Raw genomic sequence first — 17452 nt, 5'->3', positions numbered from 1 at the left:
CTCCCTTACTACAATCAGTCGAAAGAATGTTTATTCTTAATGTTTTTATGTTTTAATTCTTAATGATTTACTGTATGTCGTGTTATTGCTTGCGAGCGGAGCACCAAGGCAAATTCCTTGTATGTGTACATACTTGACCAATAAACTTATTCATTCATTCAATCTGAAACGTTGCCTGTCCATTCCTTCCACAGATGCTGTCTGACCCACCAAGTTACTTTGTGTTTTACTCAAGATACTGGCATCTGAAGTTCCTTGTGTTACCATATATGTTTAAACAGTGTTTTATGACACCTATCAGTTAGAGATATACCTGTGCCATGGATACATTCTGAGCCTTGGATTCATCAATGGACGTACACTCGATACCACTGTCCAAGGCGGAGGCGGTGGAAAGCTCACTTCGTGTGTCTTCCACAATTGTCAGCCACTCTTTCATTTTTAGCACCTGATCTACCGTGAGGTTCCTGTCCACCTGCAGCTCCATAAAGATACGGTGGGCAGCATCCGTGCAGGTTCGGTAATGGGAGCTCTCGGCCTGGAGTCGAGCTACACCTTCCGCAGCCGACAGCGGGAAGCTCTTGGCCGATGCCTCGCGCTGGCCGTGTTTCAGAGCCCCGTGCAAGGTTCTGATCTGTAGGTCCAGCTCACTGTTACGGTCCACCTCCTTCTTGCAGTTTATCACAACCTGGTTTTTAATGTTCTGGGCTCTTTTGGCATAATTCAAAGAGTTTAAATTCTCATCAAAATTTAAGGAAGATGGGCCGATGCAGGTAATCATGACCGTTTTTGCATTCCCGCCAAGCGAGTCTTTCAAGATTCTGGTAATCTTGGAATCCCGATAAGGAACGTGAGACCCTTTCCTTTTAGGATCGCCCAGCACAGTGATGACATTCCCCAGTGCCAACAATCCACTGTTGATCTGAATGGATTCTTTCAAGCGTTCCCCAGTGTTGCCCGTCTTAATAATGCGCTCGGAGCCGGCCAGGTCCACAAAGTGGAACTTTGAGCTTATCACCTGCGCCGAGTTTAATCGGTCTCCAGCGGCGGCTGCCAGCCGAGTGACCCGGCCAACGCCTCGCCTCTGCTCCATGGTGACGGTAAAGATGGTGTGGGAGCGGCTGGAGTATAGGTTGACCTGGGTGGCACCCGTGTGCTTAGCACTGTTCCCGATCTCCAGCAGGCTCAGAGCCTCATCCAAACCTTCCACGTCGCATTCCTTGACACCACAGAGCACTGGAAACAACAGAGGGATCAACAAAAAGATAAAGCAGTGGCCTCTCAGGAAACTTAATCATTGATGGAATTCTGCATGGTGGAAAAATCCAAGTGAAACTATCAGCTTTAGTGCGTTACCCTGCTTAATGGACAGCAGCCCTGTGTGACTTCATAGTCACACAGCTTGGAAACAAGCCCATCTGCCCAATTTGCCCACACCCACCAACATGTCTCAACCACTAGACCCACCTGCCTGCGTTTGGCCCATATTCCTCTAAATCTATCCTATCCATGTACCTGTCAAAATGTTTCTTAAACGATGCAACAGCACCTGCCTCAACTACCTCCCCCGGCAGCTCGTTCCATACTCCCGCCACCCTTAAGTGTGAAAAAGTGATGCATCAGGTTCTTATTAAATCTTCCCCCCACCCTCTCACAGACCTATTTCCTCTGGTTATCGATTCCCCTATGGGCAAGAGACTCAGTGTTTACCCGATCTACTCAATTGTGTATGGAATGAGAAACTAAGGTTTTTATCAATACAGCGCTCCAGTAAAGTTCAGAGAAGGGGTGAAAAGTTGTGCACCAGTCAAGCAAGGAATAGAAGATGGAAGATATAACTACAGCACAAAAACAGACCCTTAGGCCCACATGTCTGTGCCGAACATGATGCCAAGAATCTTTCCAAAGACCTTGCAAAACCTCCAAGTAGAAAGTACCTCCATGTGGGCCGATGGGCCGAAGGGCCTTTATTTGCGCTGTATCTCTAAACTACACTAAACTAGCGGCCATATACAGAGGTCAATTAACCTACAAACTTGCATCTTTGGGATGTGGGAAGATACTGCAGCACCTGAAGGAAACTCTTGGTCACAGGATGAACACACAAATTCCACAGACAGCACCCAAGGTCAGGATTGAACCAGAGTCTGAGTTTCATATCAATAGTTGATTGATAGAGTGTGTCGACAATGAATTGAAGGGAATATTTCTAATTATGATTACTCTTTTTTTGAGTGTACTAATATTTTAAACTTTGATCTAGTATATTGTATATATTTTTGCAAAGTTGGAAATTCTATTAAATATTTGTAAATGATTCAGAAACTCACTTACAGACAGTTCTATAGAACAAGTCGTCTATCAGCTTTTCCTCTTTGTGGGTGAGGAGAACTGAGGTTCCTTTTGCATAATTTTGTCTGTCGACAAAAGGCTTTACGCAAAAAGGATCTTTCTAGCTTTACCTTGTGTTTCTGGCTTAGTTTAATTTGGAGATAGAGTGTGGAAACACGCCCTTCGGCCTACTGAGTCCTCACCTACCAGCGATCACCCTTACACTAGTTCCATCCTACACATTCGGGACAATTTACAGAAGCTAATTAACCAACAACCCTGCCCATCTTTGGATTGTGGGAGGAAACCGGAGCAGGCGGAGAAACCCCAGGCGGTCACAGGGAGCACGTATAAACTGTTACACACAACAGCCATAGTCAGGATCGAACCCGGGTCGCTGCAGCCCTACCAGTGCGTCATTGTGCTGCGGTACAAAAAGCACTTTGGAGAAGACTATTTTGTTTGCATTAAATTCAGTGGCAAAACTGCTACTGACTGCAAAGTCTTCTTTGTTCTCTTAGTAAACTTTACTTGCCTCCTGAATCCAAAATTCGTCAGCTAAAGCAGCACAATTTAAAAGAAGAGCCATTTGATTTTTGAATATGAACTGAGAGACCTGTGTTTCCTTTGTCATCCTCTCGAGTGCGTATGTCCTTGCTTGCCGTCTCCACCTCCAGCAGATCTTTGAATTCTTCTTTGTATACTTCAAGGTACGACACCTTAACGGTGTGATCCACTGCATCGTTCTCATCGATCAGCTTAAATATCTCAGCCAAAGCACGGGGTATGATCCCCTGATCTTCCTCAATCACAGAAGCTGGGGAGAAAGAAGAGATTCATATCCATAATCTTTACCTAACACTGAATACCTCATTCACTGAAGAACAACAGAACATGCCAAGTCTACCTATTTCGCAACATTGCTCCTCATAACCATGTCTGACTTAGTTTTGAACTGTCTTTGAAAATAGTAGAACAATCTGCTTGATCCAGAGTAGACACAAATTGCTGGAGAAACTCAGCGGGACAGGCGACATCTCTGGAGAGAAGGAATGGGTGATGTTTCTGGTCGAGACCCTTCTTCAGACTAATATCAGGAGAGTGGGCGGGGCAGAGGTAGAATGTAGTCGGAGACAGTAAGGCTGGTGGGAGAACTGGGAATGGGGAGGGGATGGAGAGAGAGGGAAAGCAAGGGCTATTTGAAGTTGGGGACGTCAATGTTCATACCGTTGGGGTGTAAGCTGCCCAAGCGAAATATGAGATGCTGTTCCTCCGATTTGCACTGGACCTCACTCTGACAATGGAGGAGGCCCAGGACAGAAAGATCAGATTGGGAATGGGAGGGGGTGTTAAAGTACTGAACAAACCGGGAGATCAGGTAGGTTAACGCGGACTGAGCGGAGGTGTTCAGCGAAATGATCGCCGAGCCTGCGCTTGGTCTTGCCGATGTACAGGAGTTGACACCTGGAACAGCAGATACAGTAGATGAGATCGGAGGAGGTACAATGGAACCTCTGCCTCACCTGAAACGACTGTTGGGGTCCTTGGATGGTCGCGGGGGAGGTAAAGGGACAAGTGTTCTTGTCCCCAGCATCTCCTGCGGTTGCTGGGGAAAGTACCTGGGGAGGGGGTGGTTTGAGTGGGGACGTGTTGACCAGGGAGTTGCGGAGGGAACGGTCTCTACGGAAAGCAGAAAGGGGTGGAGATGGGAAGATGTGGCCAGTGGTGGGATCCTGTTGGTGGTGGCAAAGTGTTGGAGGATTATATGCTGTATTTGACAGCTGATGGGGTGGAAGGTGAGGACAAGGAGGACTCTGTCCTTGTTACGAATGGGGGGGAGAGGGAGCAAGGGCAGAGCTGCGGGATATCGAGCCTCATCTATAATGGAAGAGATGTAGAGTGACTGGACATCCATAGTAAAGATGAGGGAGTGGGGGCCTGGAAAACGGAAGTCATTGAAGAGACGAGGAGCGTGTGAGGGTACTTGGACATAGGTGGGGAGGGATTGGACCAGGGGGGATAGGATGGAGTTGAGGTATGTGGAAATTAATTCAGTGGGACATGAACAAGCAGAAACAATGGGTCTGCAAGGCAGTTCGGTTTGTGGATTTTGGGGAGAAGATAAAATCGGGCCGTGCGGGGCTGGGGAACTATAAGGTTGGAGGCTTTAGAGGGCAGAGATCCGGAAGTAACTACATCAGAAATCAGAAATGGTGTGTGATATTAAGGTCTGGTGTAGCCGGAAATAATGAAATCAGAAATAGCCGGAAATAATGAAATCAGAAACCCCTCCTCTGGGGTGGAAGTTTGCAACCTTCACGTGGACCGCCCTGTTTCGACAAATGCAATCAACAAATGCACAATCAAATAAGATCAAATAGAACAAGTGGTCCTACAACTTTAGGCTGTGCACCCCATACACAAGAAGAAGGATGGCCCCCACATCTGAGGAAGGATGTGCTGGTGTTGGAGGGTCCAGAGGAGGTTTACAAGAATGATCCCAGGAATCAGCAGGTGAACATATGGTGAGTGTTTGACGGCACTGGGCCTGTACTCGCTGCAGTTTAGAAGGATGGGGGTCCTCATTGAAACTTACCCAGGCCTTTCGCTATTGGGTAAAGTGGACATGGAGAGGATCTTTCCACTAGTGGGTGAGTCTAGGGCCAGAGGGCATAGCTGCAGAATAAAAAGGCATTCTTTTAGGAAAGAGATGAGGAGGAATTTCTTGAGCCAGAGGGTGGCGAATCTGTGGAATTCTTTGTCACAGAAGGCTGTGGAGGCCGTCAATGGATATTTTTAAGGCGGAGATTGACAGATTCTTGATTAATACGGGTGTCAGGGTTACGGGGAGAGGGCAGGAGAATGGGGTTGAGAGGGAACCATGGATCAGTCAAGATTGATTGGCAGAGTAGACTTGATGGGCCGAATGGCCTAATTCGGCTTCTATTACTTATGAACACTGTACTATTACTTTAGCACTGTACACCTTATTTACATGCAGTGCTTCAATTCTTATCTGAGAATAGTTTCATTTGCCCGCGAAACAAACAAGAATATCGAGTAAACAAGAATTCCAGGTTTGTACTGCAGAAAACAGAGGATCAGGGCCTGATATAAAGTTGACAATTTGGCACAACCTGCAACATGGAAAAAAACTGAAAGGTGCTGCCAAAGAGAAAACCCACTCAGTGCAGCCAATGACCAACAACAGAGTAGGTAGCTGCAGTCTGGTTTAGCTTATTTTAGTTTAGAGATACAGCATGGCAACAGGCTCTTCAGCCCAGAGTCCATACCAACCAGCGATCCTCGCACAGTTACATCACCCTACACACACTAGGGACAATTTTTACACCAAGCCAAATAACCTACAAACCTGCAAGTCTTTGAAGTGTGAGAGGAAACCAAAGATCTTGGAGAAAACCCATGCAGATCACGGGGAGAACATGCAAACTCTGTAAAGACAGCACCCGCAGTCAGGATTGAACCCGGGTCTTTGGCGCTGTAAGGCAGCAGCTCTACCTCTGTGTCACCGTGCCGGCAGTCACTAGATGAGTCGTTATGTTATAGTTGTACAAGTTGTTGGTGAGGCCACATTTGGAGTATTGCGTTGTTTTGGTCACCCTACTATGGGAAGGATGACATTAATCTGGAAAGAGTACAGAGAAGATTTACCAGGATGTTGCCAGGACTTGAGGGCCTGAGCTATAGGGAGAGGTTCAGCTGGCAGAGACTTCATTCCTTGGAGTGCAGGAGGATGAGGGGCAATCTTATAGAGGTGCATAAAATAATGTGGGGAATTGATAGGGTAGATGCACACTTTTACCAAAAGTAGGACAATCAAGAACCCAGAGCACATAGGTTTAAGGTGAGAGGGGAGAGATTGAATAGGAACTTGAGGGGCAACTTTTTCCACACTGAGGGTGGTGAGGATATGAAGCGAGCTGCAAGAGGTGGGAGTTGAGGCAAGAACTATAACAACATTTAGCAAACATTTGGACAGATACATGGATACGAAAGGTTTAGAGGGACATGGGGCAAATGCAGAAGGGTGAGACTAGTGTGGATGGGGCATCTTGGTCAGCGTGGATGAGTTGGGTCGAAGGGCCAGCTTCCACGTTATATGGCTATGAGTGCACGCGGCCTCTCATGCTGCTGCAGTGGAAGTCATCGGCTGTGCTTGGTTTTGCAAATGTCTCCTTTAAGTTCTGTCAATATGTTGGACCTACAAACTCTTTGGAATTCACAAAACTTCAACAAAATCTTCCATCAATCACTACCCAGATTAAATATTTGCCCGGATTCAACAAATACAAGCAATTTATTTTCAATATGAAATATGAAGCGTGAGAGATTCCCCTTCGTTGGGATGGCCAACAATGGTTATCTTTCCTACGGCTACTAATGACTCTTTAGATCAAAACAGTACACTTGTTTTCATGGGTATATTTAGAATAGTAGCTAGTTTAACTTGCGTAAAGGTCACATTGTGGTATTAAAATAGCTCTTGAATGGGCATATTGCAATTTAAAACCACTGAACCAGAGGTGCAATACTGATTTAGTTTAATTTAGAGATACAGAGGGAAACATGCTCATCGGATCCACACCACCCACTGATCACCTCATTCACACTAGTTCTACGTTATACCACTTTCTCATCCACTCCCTACACGTCAGGGGCAATTTAGAGGCCAATTAACCTATAAACCCGCATGTCTTCGAGATGTGGGAGGAAAACCACACGGTCACAGGGAGAACGTGCAAACTCCACACAGACAGCACCCGAGGGCAGGATCGAACCAGTGTATCTGATGCTGTGAGGCAGCAGCTGTCTGCTGCGACACCGTGCCCCTGAAGTAAAGAAATGCATCTTCTCTCATTTTGTTGCCATAACAACAGACAAAGAAAGAATATCTTTGGCAGATAAAGAAATGCCCAAGTTGTATGGCAATAACGTTGTACAACAATAAAACAACTAAACTGCGGAAAGAATAGGGAAACCGCTGAGCTAAAAAAGTGGACGGCACCCAACGGGTCCCCCTTGGTCTAGTAATAAATAAAATGAAAGTTGACAACATCCTGCCGTAACAATCATAGAAGGTATTAATTGTAGAGGATCGCAAGGTCAATGACTACACATCTTCAGTTCAGGCTGATGGGTAAGATGTGTAGACACAAAATGCTGGAGTAACTCAGCTGGGCAGGCAGCATCTCTGGAGAGAAGGAATGGGTGACGTTTCGGGTCGAGACCCTTCTTCAGATTGATGCCAGGGGAGTGGGCGTGACAGAGATAGAATGTAGGACTGCCAACTCTCACGCTTTGAGCGTGACACTCACGCATTTCAGCCAATTCTCACGCCCTCACACTGAAGACACAATTCTCACGCTGAATTCAGTCCCTGCACAGCAAAGATCCTAGAGCAGAGCTATAGGAACTTTGCTGCACAGTTTGTCTCTTTGCGCCACATGACAGCGATCTGCACGGATTGGGGAAGCGCGTCGGTCCCGGGCAGCGGGTGTCAGCGCTTTTGTGCGCCGTCTGCGAACGCTGCGCTTCTGGCTGCCGCGGCAACCTCGCTCTTTCCTGCCCTTCAACTCACACGGCAGCGCCAACGCCGCCAATCCACGCTTCACCGTGCCCGGCTGGGAAAGAGAGGGAGGGGAGAAAGAGAGAGAGAGAAAGAAAAAAAGGGATGGAGGCAAAGAGAGACAGGGGGAGAAAATGTAGAAAGGGGATGAAGGAAGGGAAGGAGAAAGGGGAGAAAGAGGAAGCGTGAGGAAAAAAAGGGAGGGTGAGGAAAGAGAGGGAGGGGAGGAAAGAAAGGGAGGGGAGGAAAGAGGGATGGGGGGAGGAAGGGGAGGGAGGGGAGGATGGAGGGGGGGGAAGGAAAGATGTGTGTGTGTGTGTGTGTCTGTCTGTTTCCCTGTGTGTCTCCTTGTGTGTGTGTGTGCCTCCCTGTATGTGTCTCCGTGTGTCTCCCTGTGTGTGTGTGTGTGTGTGTGTGTGTGTGTCTCCCCGTGTGTGTGTCTGTCTCCCTGTGTGTGTGTGTGTCTGTCTCCCTGTGTGTGTGTGTCTGTCTCCCTGTGTGTGTGTCTGTGTCTCCCTGTGTGTGTGTGTCTGTCTCCCTGTGTGTGTGTCTGTGTCTGTGTCTCCCTATGTGTGTGTGTGTGTCTGTGTCTCCCTGTGTGTGTGTCTCCCCGTGTGCGTGTCTGTCTGTCTCCCTGTCTCCCTGTGTGTGTGTGTGTGTCTTCCTGTGTGTGTGTGTGTGTCTGTCTCCCTGTGTGTGTGTGTGTGTCTGTCTCCGTGTGTGTGTGTGTGTGTGTGTGTGTGTGTGTGTGTGTGTGTGTGTGTGTGTGTGTGTGTGTGTGTCTGTGTGTGTGTGTGTGTGTGTCTTCCTTTGTGTATGTGTCTCCCTGTGCGTCTGTTGTCACATCCTGGCCTTAGACAGGGCTGCCAACTCTCACGCTTTGAGCGTGAGAGTCACGCATTTCAGCCAATTCTCACCCTATGACAGAATTCTCACGCTGTCTTCAGTCCCTGCCCAGTTTGTCTCTTTGCGCCACATCACAGCGATCTGTGCAGTCTGGGGAAGCGCATCAGTTGGCGGCTGTGAGTGACGTCGAGTCTCTTCTCTTCTTTCTTGGTTGGATGTGCAGCCGCCGACAACACGAAGCAGCCGGAGATAGAACTAACCAGGTGAATCAGTTGTAAAACATGGGGGGGACCACAATGAGGCCAAACATCAAGGACAGGGTTCGGCAACCTACGGCACACGGGCTGAATCCGGCCCGTAACCCAAAAAAACAGTGTTTTTTTTCAATTCGTTTTCGCAGGGTCGGGGCAGGTGAGCCGACCCGAGAACTGCAGCCAGTCCCTGGGACGCCAGCTGATCTGGGAACGGCAGCTAGTCCCTGGGCACTCAGAATGCCAACTTGATCATTATGGACAAATTGGGCCAGCCACGTACATGTTGTATAACTCTGATTCTTGAGATTAATATCCCTTTGCTCTGTTAACAGCGTTAAAGTACTTATGAGGTTGAGTCAGGAAAGGGAACATGTTATTTCTTTTTAGTTTGCTTAAATTTGTTAGTTGATTGTTTGTTGAGTACCATCATTTCTGAAATGGTCTTAAAGTAACTTAACTGTTATAAAGCAGTAATAAGTGATTTTTGACCAAACAATTGGAAATTGCATAAAACGTTTGCATTATTAGCAGGACTGCCAACTCTCACGCATTGAGCGTGAGACGCATTTCACAAAATTCTCATGCTCTCACACTGATCACAAAATTTCTCACGCTCAAATATCTGCAGGTGCTGAAAGTTCAAAATAAAGCAATAATTGTTTTAGAGGTGAGTAAAATCCATGATGGGAATATCAGGTGAATGCATATTCTTTTTCCCAGGATATGTGATTCAAGCAATAGAGGGGTTTAAAGCAGAGCTATCAAACTACTGGCCTGCGGGATGATTTTGGGGGGAAAAAAAAGTCGTTTAGTTTCTCCCATGCAGATGGTGTGATAGGTGAGACACGACGGCAGTGGTCCCAGCACCAACCCCCCTCCCCCTTCCCCCCTGAGGCACGGCACAAACCTCCCATCCTCACCTCCGGCGGCTCTATGTCCGTCGACCGCTCTGTCCACACCCCATGGAGTTTTAACCCCGGCCCGGAGTCAGGAGCGGACCGGGTGAGTGGGGGCGTTGGTGCCGTCTCCGGAGCCTACTATGGGAGGGGGAACACCCCCTCTCACACCCTCCCCCCATCGGTCGCTACGCTCCCTCGCAATTTCTCACTCTCAACTCTCACCCAATGTTGGCAGCCCTGTAGAATGTAGTTAGAGACAGTAAGATTGGTGGGAGAATTGGGAAGGGGAGGAGATAGAGAGGGAAAGCAAGGGCAATTTGAAGTTGGAGAAGTCAATGTTCATACCGCTGGGGTGTAAACTACCCAAGCGAAATATGTGGTGCTGGTCCTCCAATATGTGTATATCCAGTGTCGCTGCCTGAACAGTTTCATGGAATTCCTCCTGAATATACAGTGGTAACCTCTAATAACACCACCCCCCCTCTTATCCCCGTCTTCTCCCCCCCACACCCACTTCCTTCTCTCCCCCCCCCCCCCCCCCTTTGTGCAACTATCCACTTATCAAGCCCCGTGCCCCGCCCCCCCTCACCTGTGTTCACCTATTATTGCCAGGGTTTGTTTTGCCCCACCTCTCTTCCAGCATTCTTCCCCCCCCGCCCCCCCAACATTCAGTCTGAAGAAGGGTCCAGATCAAAACGGCACCTATCCATGTTTTCCAGAGATGCTGCCTGAATTACTCCAGCACTTTGTGTCTTTTTTACCACATCAAACCTTCAGATTGTCGTATTCAGGGAGAACAATCCTTCAAGGAAGGAACAAAAGACTGGACATTTCCAAGGTGCTGCAGGGCATCCAAATTTATTTAAAACCGAGAGTTACTTTTATAGTGCAGCCCCCTAAAATGGAGGAAGTGACCCATTCAAGCAGACAAGTTCTGAAAGTCCAAACATTATTGCTAGATTTAGTTTCTTAGTTTAGTTTAGAGAAACAAGCCCTTCGGCCCACCGAGTCCATGCCGACCAACGATCCCCATACACTAACACTATCCTACACACGCAAGAGACACTTTTACCAAAACCAATTAAGCTAGAAACCTGTACATCTTTGGAGTGTGGGAGGAAACCGGGGCACCTGGGGATAACCCACGGAGGTCACGGGGAGAACGTACGAACTCCGTACCAACAGCACCCGCGGTCAGGATCGAACACGGTTCTCTGGTGCTGGGTCTAAGGCAGCAATTCTACCGCTGCACCACTGATTTTCAGAAATTATTTGGTTGTGAGTGAGCGATAAATATTGACCACGATCATTTTCTGACATGGAACAAGCTGGTTTGTAATGGACAGCAAGAATTTTGACAGACCTCTCCCTCTCTCTAGCATTAAAATAAATCCTGCGGAACCATTTCAGCGAGATAATAGGAGCAAGTGAAGTTCAAATATAGCATCTTTTCAATCTGCGTAGCTCAGCCTCTTGCATGCAAACAAACAAGACAATTTTTAGTGGAGAACTGCTGACAATGTCAAAGTGCTGACTCCTACTTCACTTACATATGTACGATCCCCCAATGGTGTAGGTTTTGCCTGATCCAGTCTGTCCATAGGCAAACACTGTGGCATTGAAACCCGCAAAAAAAGCTGTCACAAGCGGCTCCACGCAGCTTGTATACACGTCCTCCTGGGTGGAATTCTGGTCAAAGATCACATCAAAGTGAAAATGTCGGTTATGCCCCAGGGTAAGCTGCTGCGTGTCGAGGTCAACATGGACACAGGACCGATGTCTGTGGAGTAGCTCCTTGGGCAGCAGCTGCCTCACCCGAACTGCCACCTTCACTGCGGATTCTTCAGTCTTTGTGGAGCCACTCGATTTTGGAGGCATGTCTGCAGCCCAAAGCTGTCCCTTCAAGTGGTGAACTCTCCGAACAACCAAATCCCTGACAATATTGAGCTGGAGCGCTGTGGAAGAGAGTGAACATTGTCTTCCATAACATAGAATTTAACACTGTTGAAAAATTATAGCTCGAGGATGAACCAAAAGGTGTTTGGCATCATCTTCAGAACTTAATGAAGACTACAGCATACCAGGGGCTGCATGGTATTGCAGTAGTAGAGGGGTTGCCTTACAGCGCTAGAGACCTGAATTCAAAAGTGACTACAAATGCTGTCTGTACAGAGTTTGCATGATCTCCCTGTGACTGTGTGGGTTTTCCCCGGGTGCTCCAATTTCCCCCCACACCCCAAAAACGTACAGGTTTGGAGGTTAATTTAGCTTTGGTCGATAGTGTGTAGGTTAGTGCAAGTGGATTGCTGGTCGGCATGGACTTGGTGGGCCGAAGGGCCTGTTTCCGCACTGTATCGCTAAACTAAATGACATAGTCTTTAAAGAAAAAAACTACCTTCTGCAGTTATGCTTACCACAAAGATCTGACAGAGATGTGGGATGTCAGCGGATCTAACTTAAGTGACAGTACTTCTGATGCAAATATGAAATAGCAGTTAAAAAGGAATGATTATTCCACCAAAACAATCCACCATTCAATGATCTCACTGGGTCAAATTATATTATAATCTCATTAAATTTAGATGAGTTTAGTTTAGTTTAGAGATACAGCATGAAACAGGCCCTTTGGTCCACCGTGTTTGCGCCGACCAGCGATCCCTGCAGACTAGTTCTATCCTACGCAATACGGTCAATGTACAGAAGCCAATTAACATACAAACTTGTATGTCTTTGAACTGTGGGAGGCAACTGGAGCACCCGGAGAAAACCCACTTGGTCACAGGGCGAACTTACAAACTCTGTATAAACAACACCTGTAGTCAAGAACAACTCCGGGTCTCTAGCACAGTAAGGAAGCAACTCTACTGCTGTAACACTGTGCCACCCCCTGAAATATTAATGAAGGCACAAACAAACACAATGCAATTCATTGTCATAGGCAGACACACACTGTGAAAAATTACCGAACGTAAACTATTTCACTTCAACTTTTGTCACTGTGAAAATTCATTCTAAAACCATGCTTTATTCCTCTGCTGAAAGGTCTGGGCTTGTCATCAAACAATGAGGGGAGGGGAGAGTTGGGGGGGAGAGAGACGGGGGGGGGGGGGGGGAGGAGAGAGGAGGGGGGAGGAGAGGAGAGGGGGGGAGAGAGGACGGGGGGGGGGGGGAGAGAGACGGGGGGGGGAAGAGAGACGGGGGGGGGGAGAGAGACGGGGGGGGGGGGAGAGAGACGGGGGGGGGGGAGAGAGACGGGGGGGGGGGAGAGAGACGGGGGGGGGGGAGAGAGAGCGGGGGGGGGGGAGGAGAGACGGGGGGGGGGGAGAGAGGAGAGGGGGGGAGAGAGGAGAGAGGAGAGGGGGGGGAGCGAGACGGGGGGGAGAGAGGAGGGGGGAAGGAGAGAGGGGGGGGGGGGGAGAGAGGACGGGGGGGGGAGAGAGACGGGGGGGGAGGAGAGAGACGGGGGGGGGGGAGAGAGACGGGGGGGGGGGAGAGAGACGGGGGGGGGGGGAGAGAGACGGGGGGGGGGGGAGAGAGACGGGGGGGGGGAGAGAGACGGGGGGGGGGAGAGAGACGGGGGGGGGGGGGAGAGAGGAGAGGGGGGGAGAGAGGAGAGAGGAGAGGGGGGGGGAGCGAGACGGGGGGGAGAGAGGAGGGGGGAGGAGAGAGGGGGGGGAGGAGAGAGGAGAGGGGGGGAGAGAGAGGGGGGGGGGGGAGAGGGGGGGGGGGGGGGGGAGAGGGGGGGGGGGGGGAGAGGGGGGGGGGGGGAGAGAGGAGAGGGGGGGAGAGAGGGAGCTGGAGGAGGGAGATGGGGGCGAGAGCGCACCGGCGAGGTGGTGATGGAGCCGGGGGAGGGGAGCGGGCCGCCGCCAGAGACCCGGAGACGCTCGATAGAAACACGACTGACCGGGAGAGGTGGGGGTGTCCGCGGGGAGAGGCCGCACTCCGGGCCGGGGTCGGGACAGGCAGACACAAGGCGGGCCCTGCCGGCGCCGGAAACACATCAGCCCCCGCGACGGAAGAGGCGGGAAAGTATGGGCTGAGGGAGGGGAGATGGAAGAGGAGGGATCACTGCGTTCCTTCTAAAAGAAGCTGTACCCTCCTCCATTTTTCGGTAACTACCAAACCCCCTCACCCCGCCGCTGCCGCCCTGGGCTTGCATCCACTTCTCCCATCCCGCTCCCCTTCCACCTGCAATCCTTCCTCGAGCTTCATAATTCAAAACTCTCCTCTCCCTTTGTCTCACCCCTTCATACTTTTCATCTCTGGCCTTTGCCCACGACCTGCCTGTCATAAGTTCAAAAGAACACAAGGGAGCAGAATGAGGCCATTCAGCCCATCAAGTCTACTCGTCCATGGCTGATCTATCCCTCCCTCCTCACCCCATTCTCCTGCCTTCTAGAATGTCACAGATTCACCTCCCTCTGACTAAAAAAATTCCTCCTCATCCTTCCTAAAAGAACATCCTTTAATTCTCTAGTCCTAGACTCTCCCACTACTGGAAGCATCCACTCTATCCAAGCCTTTCACTATTCTGAAGAAGGGTTTCGACCCGAACGTTGCCTATTTCCTTCGCTCCATAGATGCTGCCGCACCCGCTGAGTTTCTCCAGCAATTTTGTCTACCTTTCACTATTGTAGGTTTCAATGAGGTTCCCCCTCATTCTTCAAAACTCCAGCGAGTACAGGCCCAGTGCCGTCAAACGCTGATCATAGGTTAGCTTACTCATTGCTGGGATCAAATAACCCTCCTCAGCTGTATTGACCTGTGGGCTTTGTTCTGCCCCTCCTTTCTTCTAGTTACCCCCCCCCCCCCCCTCCACAACAATCAATCAGAAGCAAGATCTCGACCCAAAACCTATCAATTTTCACCAAAGATGCTGCCTGACCCTCTGAGTTACTCCAGCACTTAGCGTCATTAGATTTTAGAGATACAGCGCGGAAACATGCCCTTCGGCCCACCGAGTCCGCGCTGACCAGCTATCACCAGTTCTAAGGTACACAAAAATGCTGGAGAAACTCAGCAGGTGCAGCAGCATCTATGGAGCGAAGGAAATAGGTAACGTTTCGGGCCGAAACCCTTCTTCAGACCCCAGTTCACCAGTTCTATCCTACACAGTAGGGACAATTTTTACCATGCCAATTAATCTACAAAATTGTATGTCTTTGCAATGTGGAAGGAAACTAGAGCACCCAGAGAAAACCAAAGTGGTCACAGGAAGAACATACAAACCAACTGCCTGTCATGCCACACTCAGTATGCCAATGCCAATCTCAAATATGCCAGATATCTTGTCACAATGGTACTTTATGGTCACATGTACCTCGGCACAGTGAAGTTCCTTTTCTTTTGCATACAGTTCAGTAAAAATGTTACTATACATAGGCACGATCATACTTGTGTACAAGCATGTAAGACTAGTAGATTACACTGAGACAGCACGCGAGTCACCACATTTCCATCTTCTGCTACGAGTTGAGGGTAGTGTTCAGATCTATTATTGTTGGAATTATCTGTAGGGATCCTGAAATTCCAAGTCCCAAACCTAACATGAAGTGGAACCTGCATGGTTTCACTTAATGTATTGCCATGTATTGCCAACGAAGGGGTGAAAATGAAAGACTGCAGCAGTCAAAGCTGTTAGATATTTATTCCAGGCAGAATATGGGATGCACAACGTGAAATTAGAGATGGGAGTAAGGAGAATGGAATACAAACGGAGATAACCGTCATTTTAAAATCTAGAAATGATGAACTGCAGATACTGGTTTACAATAAAATGACACAAAATGCTGGTGTAACTCATCAGGTCAGGCAACATCTCTGGAAAACATGGATAGGTGATGTTTTGGTGATGGAGGGGGGGGGGGGGAGAAAGAAAGCTGGAAGAGAGGGAGGACAGGACTGATGGTAATAGCTGACAATGAGGAAAGATTGAAAAGACTAGGCTTGCATTCACTGGAGCTTAGAAGGATGAGGGGGTATCTTATAGAAACATAAAATTATAAAAGAACTGGACAAGCTAGATGTACGAAAAATGTTCTCAATGTTGGGTGAGTCCAGAACCAGGGGCCACAGTCTTAGAATAAAGGGGAGGTCATTTAAGACTGAGGTGAGAAAAAACATTTTCACCCAGAGAGTTGTGAATTTATGGAATTCCCTGCCACAGAGGGCAGTGGAGGCAAAGTCACTGGATGGATTTAAGAGAGAGTTAGATAGAACTCGAGGGGCTAGTGGAGCCAAGGGATATGGGGAGAAGGCAGGCACGGGTTATTGATAGGGGTTGATCAGCCTTGATCACAATGAATGGCTTCCGCCTGCACCTATTTTCTATGTTTCTATGGCACAGACGAGAGGGTTTTTGAGAGGCAGGTTGTAGGACAAAGGCCGGAGATTATAAAACAGATCTGAGCCAAAAGAATAAAGAGTTGTGAATTGTGACGCTCGATTATAGAAAAGTTGTGAATTGTGAAGCCGGAGGAAGGAATGTTGGTGGAGAGGGTGGGGAGAAACCAGTGTAAGCTCAGCCAGGGTTCAGTGGTGGAGGAGAGGTTGGGGGAGAAAGGAGAGGGGGAAGGAGGGAAGAAGTTACCTAAAATTGGAGAATTCAACTTTCATACTGCTGGGTTGCAAGCTGCCCAAGCGGAATATGAGGCGCTGTTCCTCTAGATTGTGTGTGACCTCACTCTGGCAATGGAGGAGCCACAGGACAGCAAGATAAGTATGGAAATGGGAAGGGGAGGGAAAATAATCAGCCTTATCTTTACCATGGATGTCCAATCCCACTACATTGAGAAAGCTCGATGCCACTGTGCCCACCAAAAGTGAGTCATTAAATTCAGAAAGTTCTGCTATAGCACGATTGTTATGATCATAAGAAACCTTGTGTTATGGAAAATTGTGTTATAAAAAAATTGTATTAATGGGGAAATGAATTAGGAGCTGCAGAGTTTCAGAGTCCCAATAACTCCCAGATCTCCATCGGGTGGCGCCACCGCAGTGGCTGCCACGCCAGCAGCTCGTTAGTCCTTTCACTCTTTTGGTTATTTTTAGTGTGTATGTTTTAATGTTTCTTAGTATGTCTTATGTGGGTGTGGTGGAGGGGAATAGGGGGAAACCGTTATTCAGTCACTTACCAGGACGGAGATGTGTCTTTTCTCTGTGTTGCATCTTCGCTCCCCCCCCCCCTTCACGGCCTACCAACTGGGTTGGTGCGGCCTTTCCTACCGGTGACCGGCCCAGAGCTTCAGCAGCAGGTGCAGCGCTGAATTAGCATCGCAGAGCGGGGCGATCCCTTGCCAGGGATCGCCAGTGTTGGAGCTCCATCCAGCAGGGCCTGCTGACTTTAACTTTGTGGAGCTGTGGTCTGCGGAGCTTCTAGCCACGGGTGCGGCGCTGACTTTAACATCGCGGAGGCCTGAGAACTTTTGCCGAGGATTGCCAGTGTTGGAGTTCCATCCAGCTCGGCCTGTGGACTTCGGAAGCCAGGGTCTCCGGTAGGATGTGGCCAATTCGGAAACTCCACGCCGCAGAGT

At 48.9% G+C, this 17452-nt stretch overlaps 1 protein-coding gene across 1 annotated transcript in view; it reads right to left on the bottom strand.

The window, feature by feature from the left end:
* Positions 1-13939, bottom strand: part of kif7 (kinesin family member 7) — a 51434-nt gene extending 37495 nt beyond the window's left edge. Inside the window, exons 1-4 of the mRNA XM_033050596.1 lie at positions 13825-13939; positions 11468-11872; positions 2948-3148; positions 314-1236 (exon numbers count right to left, since the gene is read on the bottom strand). Of these exons, the coding sequence (XP_032906487.1) occupies positions 314-1236; positions 2948-3148; positions 11468-11872; positions 13825-13921 (1626 nt within the window). The 5' untranslated portion in view covers positions 13922-13939. The remainder of the gene's footprint in view (positions 1-313; positions 1237-2947; positions 3149-11467; positions 11873-13824) is intronic.
* Between the last annotated feature and the right edge of the window lie 3513 nt (positions 13940-17452).

Source organism: Amblyraja radiata, chromosome 34 (genome assembly GCF_010909765.2).
Source record: "Amblyraja radiata isolate CabotCenter1 chromosome 34, sAmbRad1.1.pri, whole genome shotgun sequence".
NCBI lineage: Eukaryota > Metazoa > Chordata > Chondrichthyes > Rajiformes > Rajidae > Amblyraja > Amblyraja radiata.
This window is presented reverse-complemented; position numbering and strand designations above follow the sequence as displayed.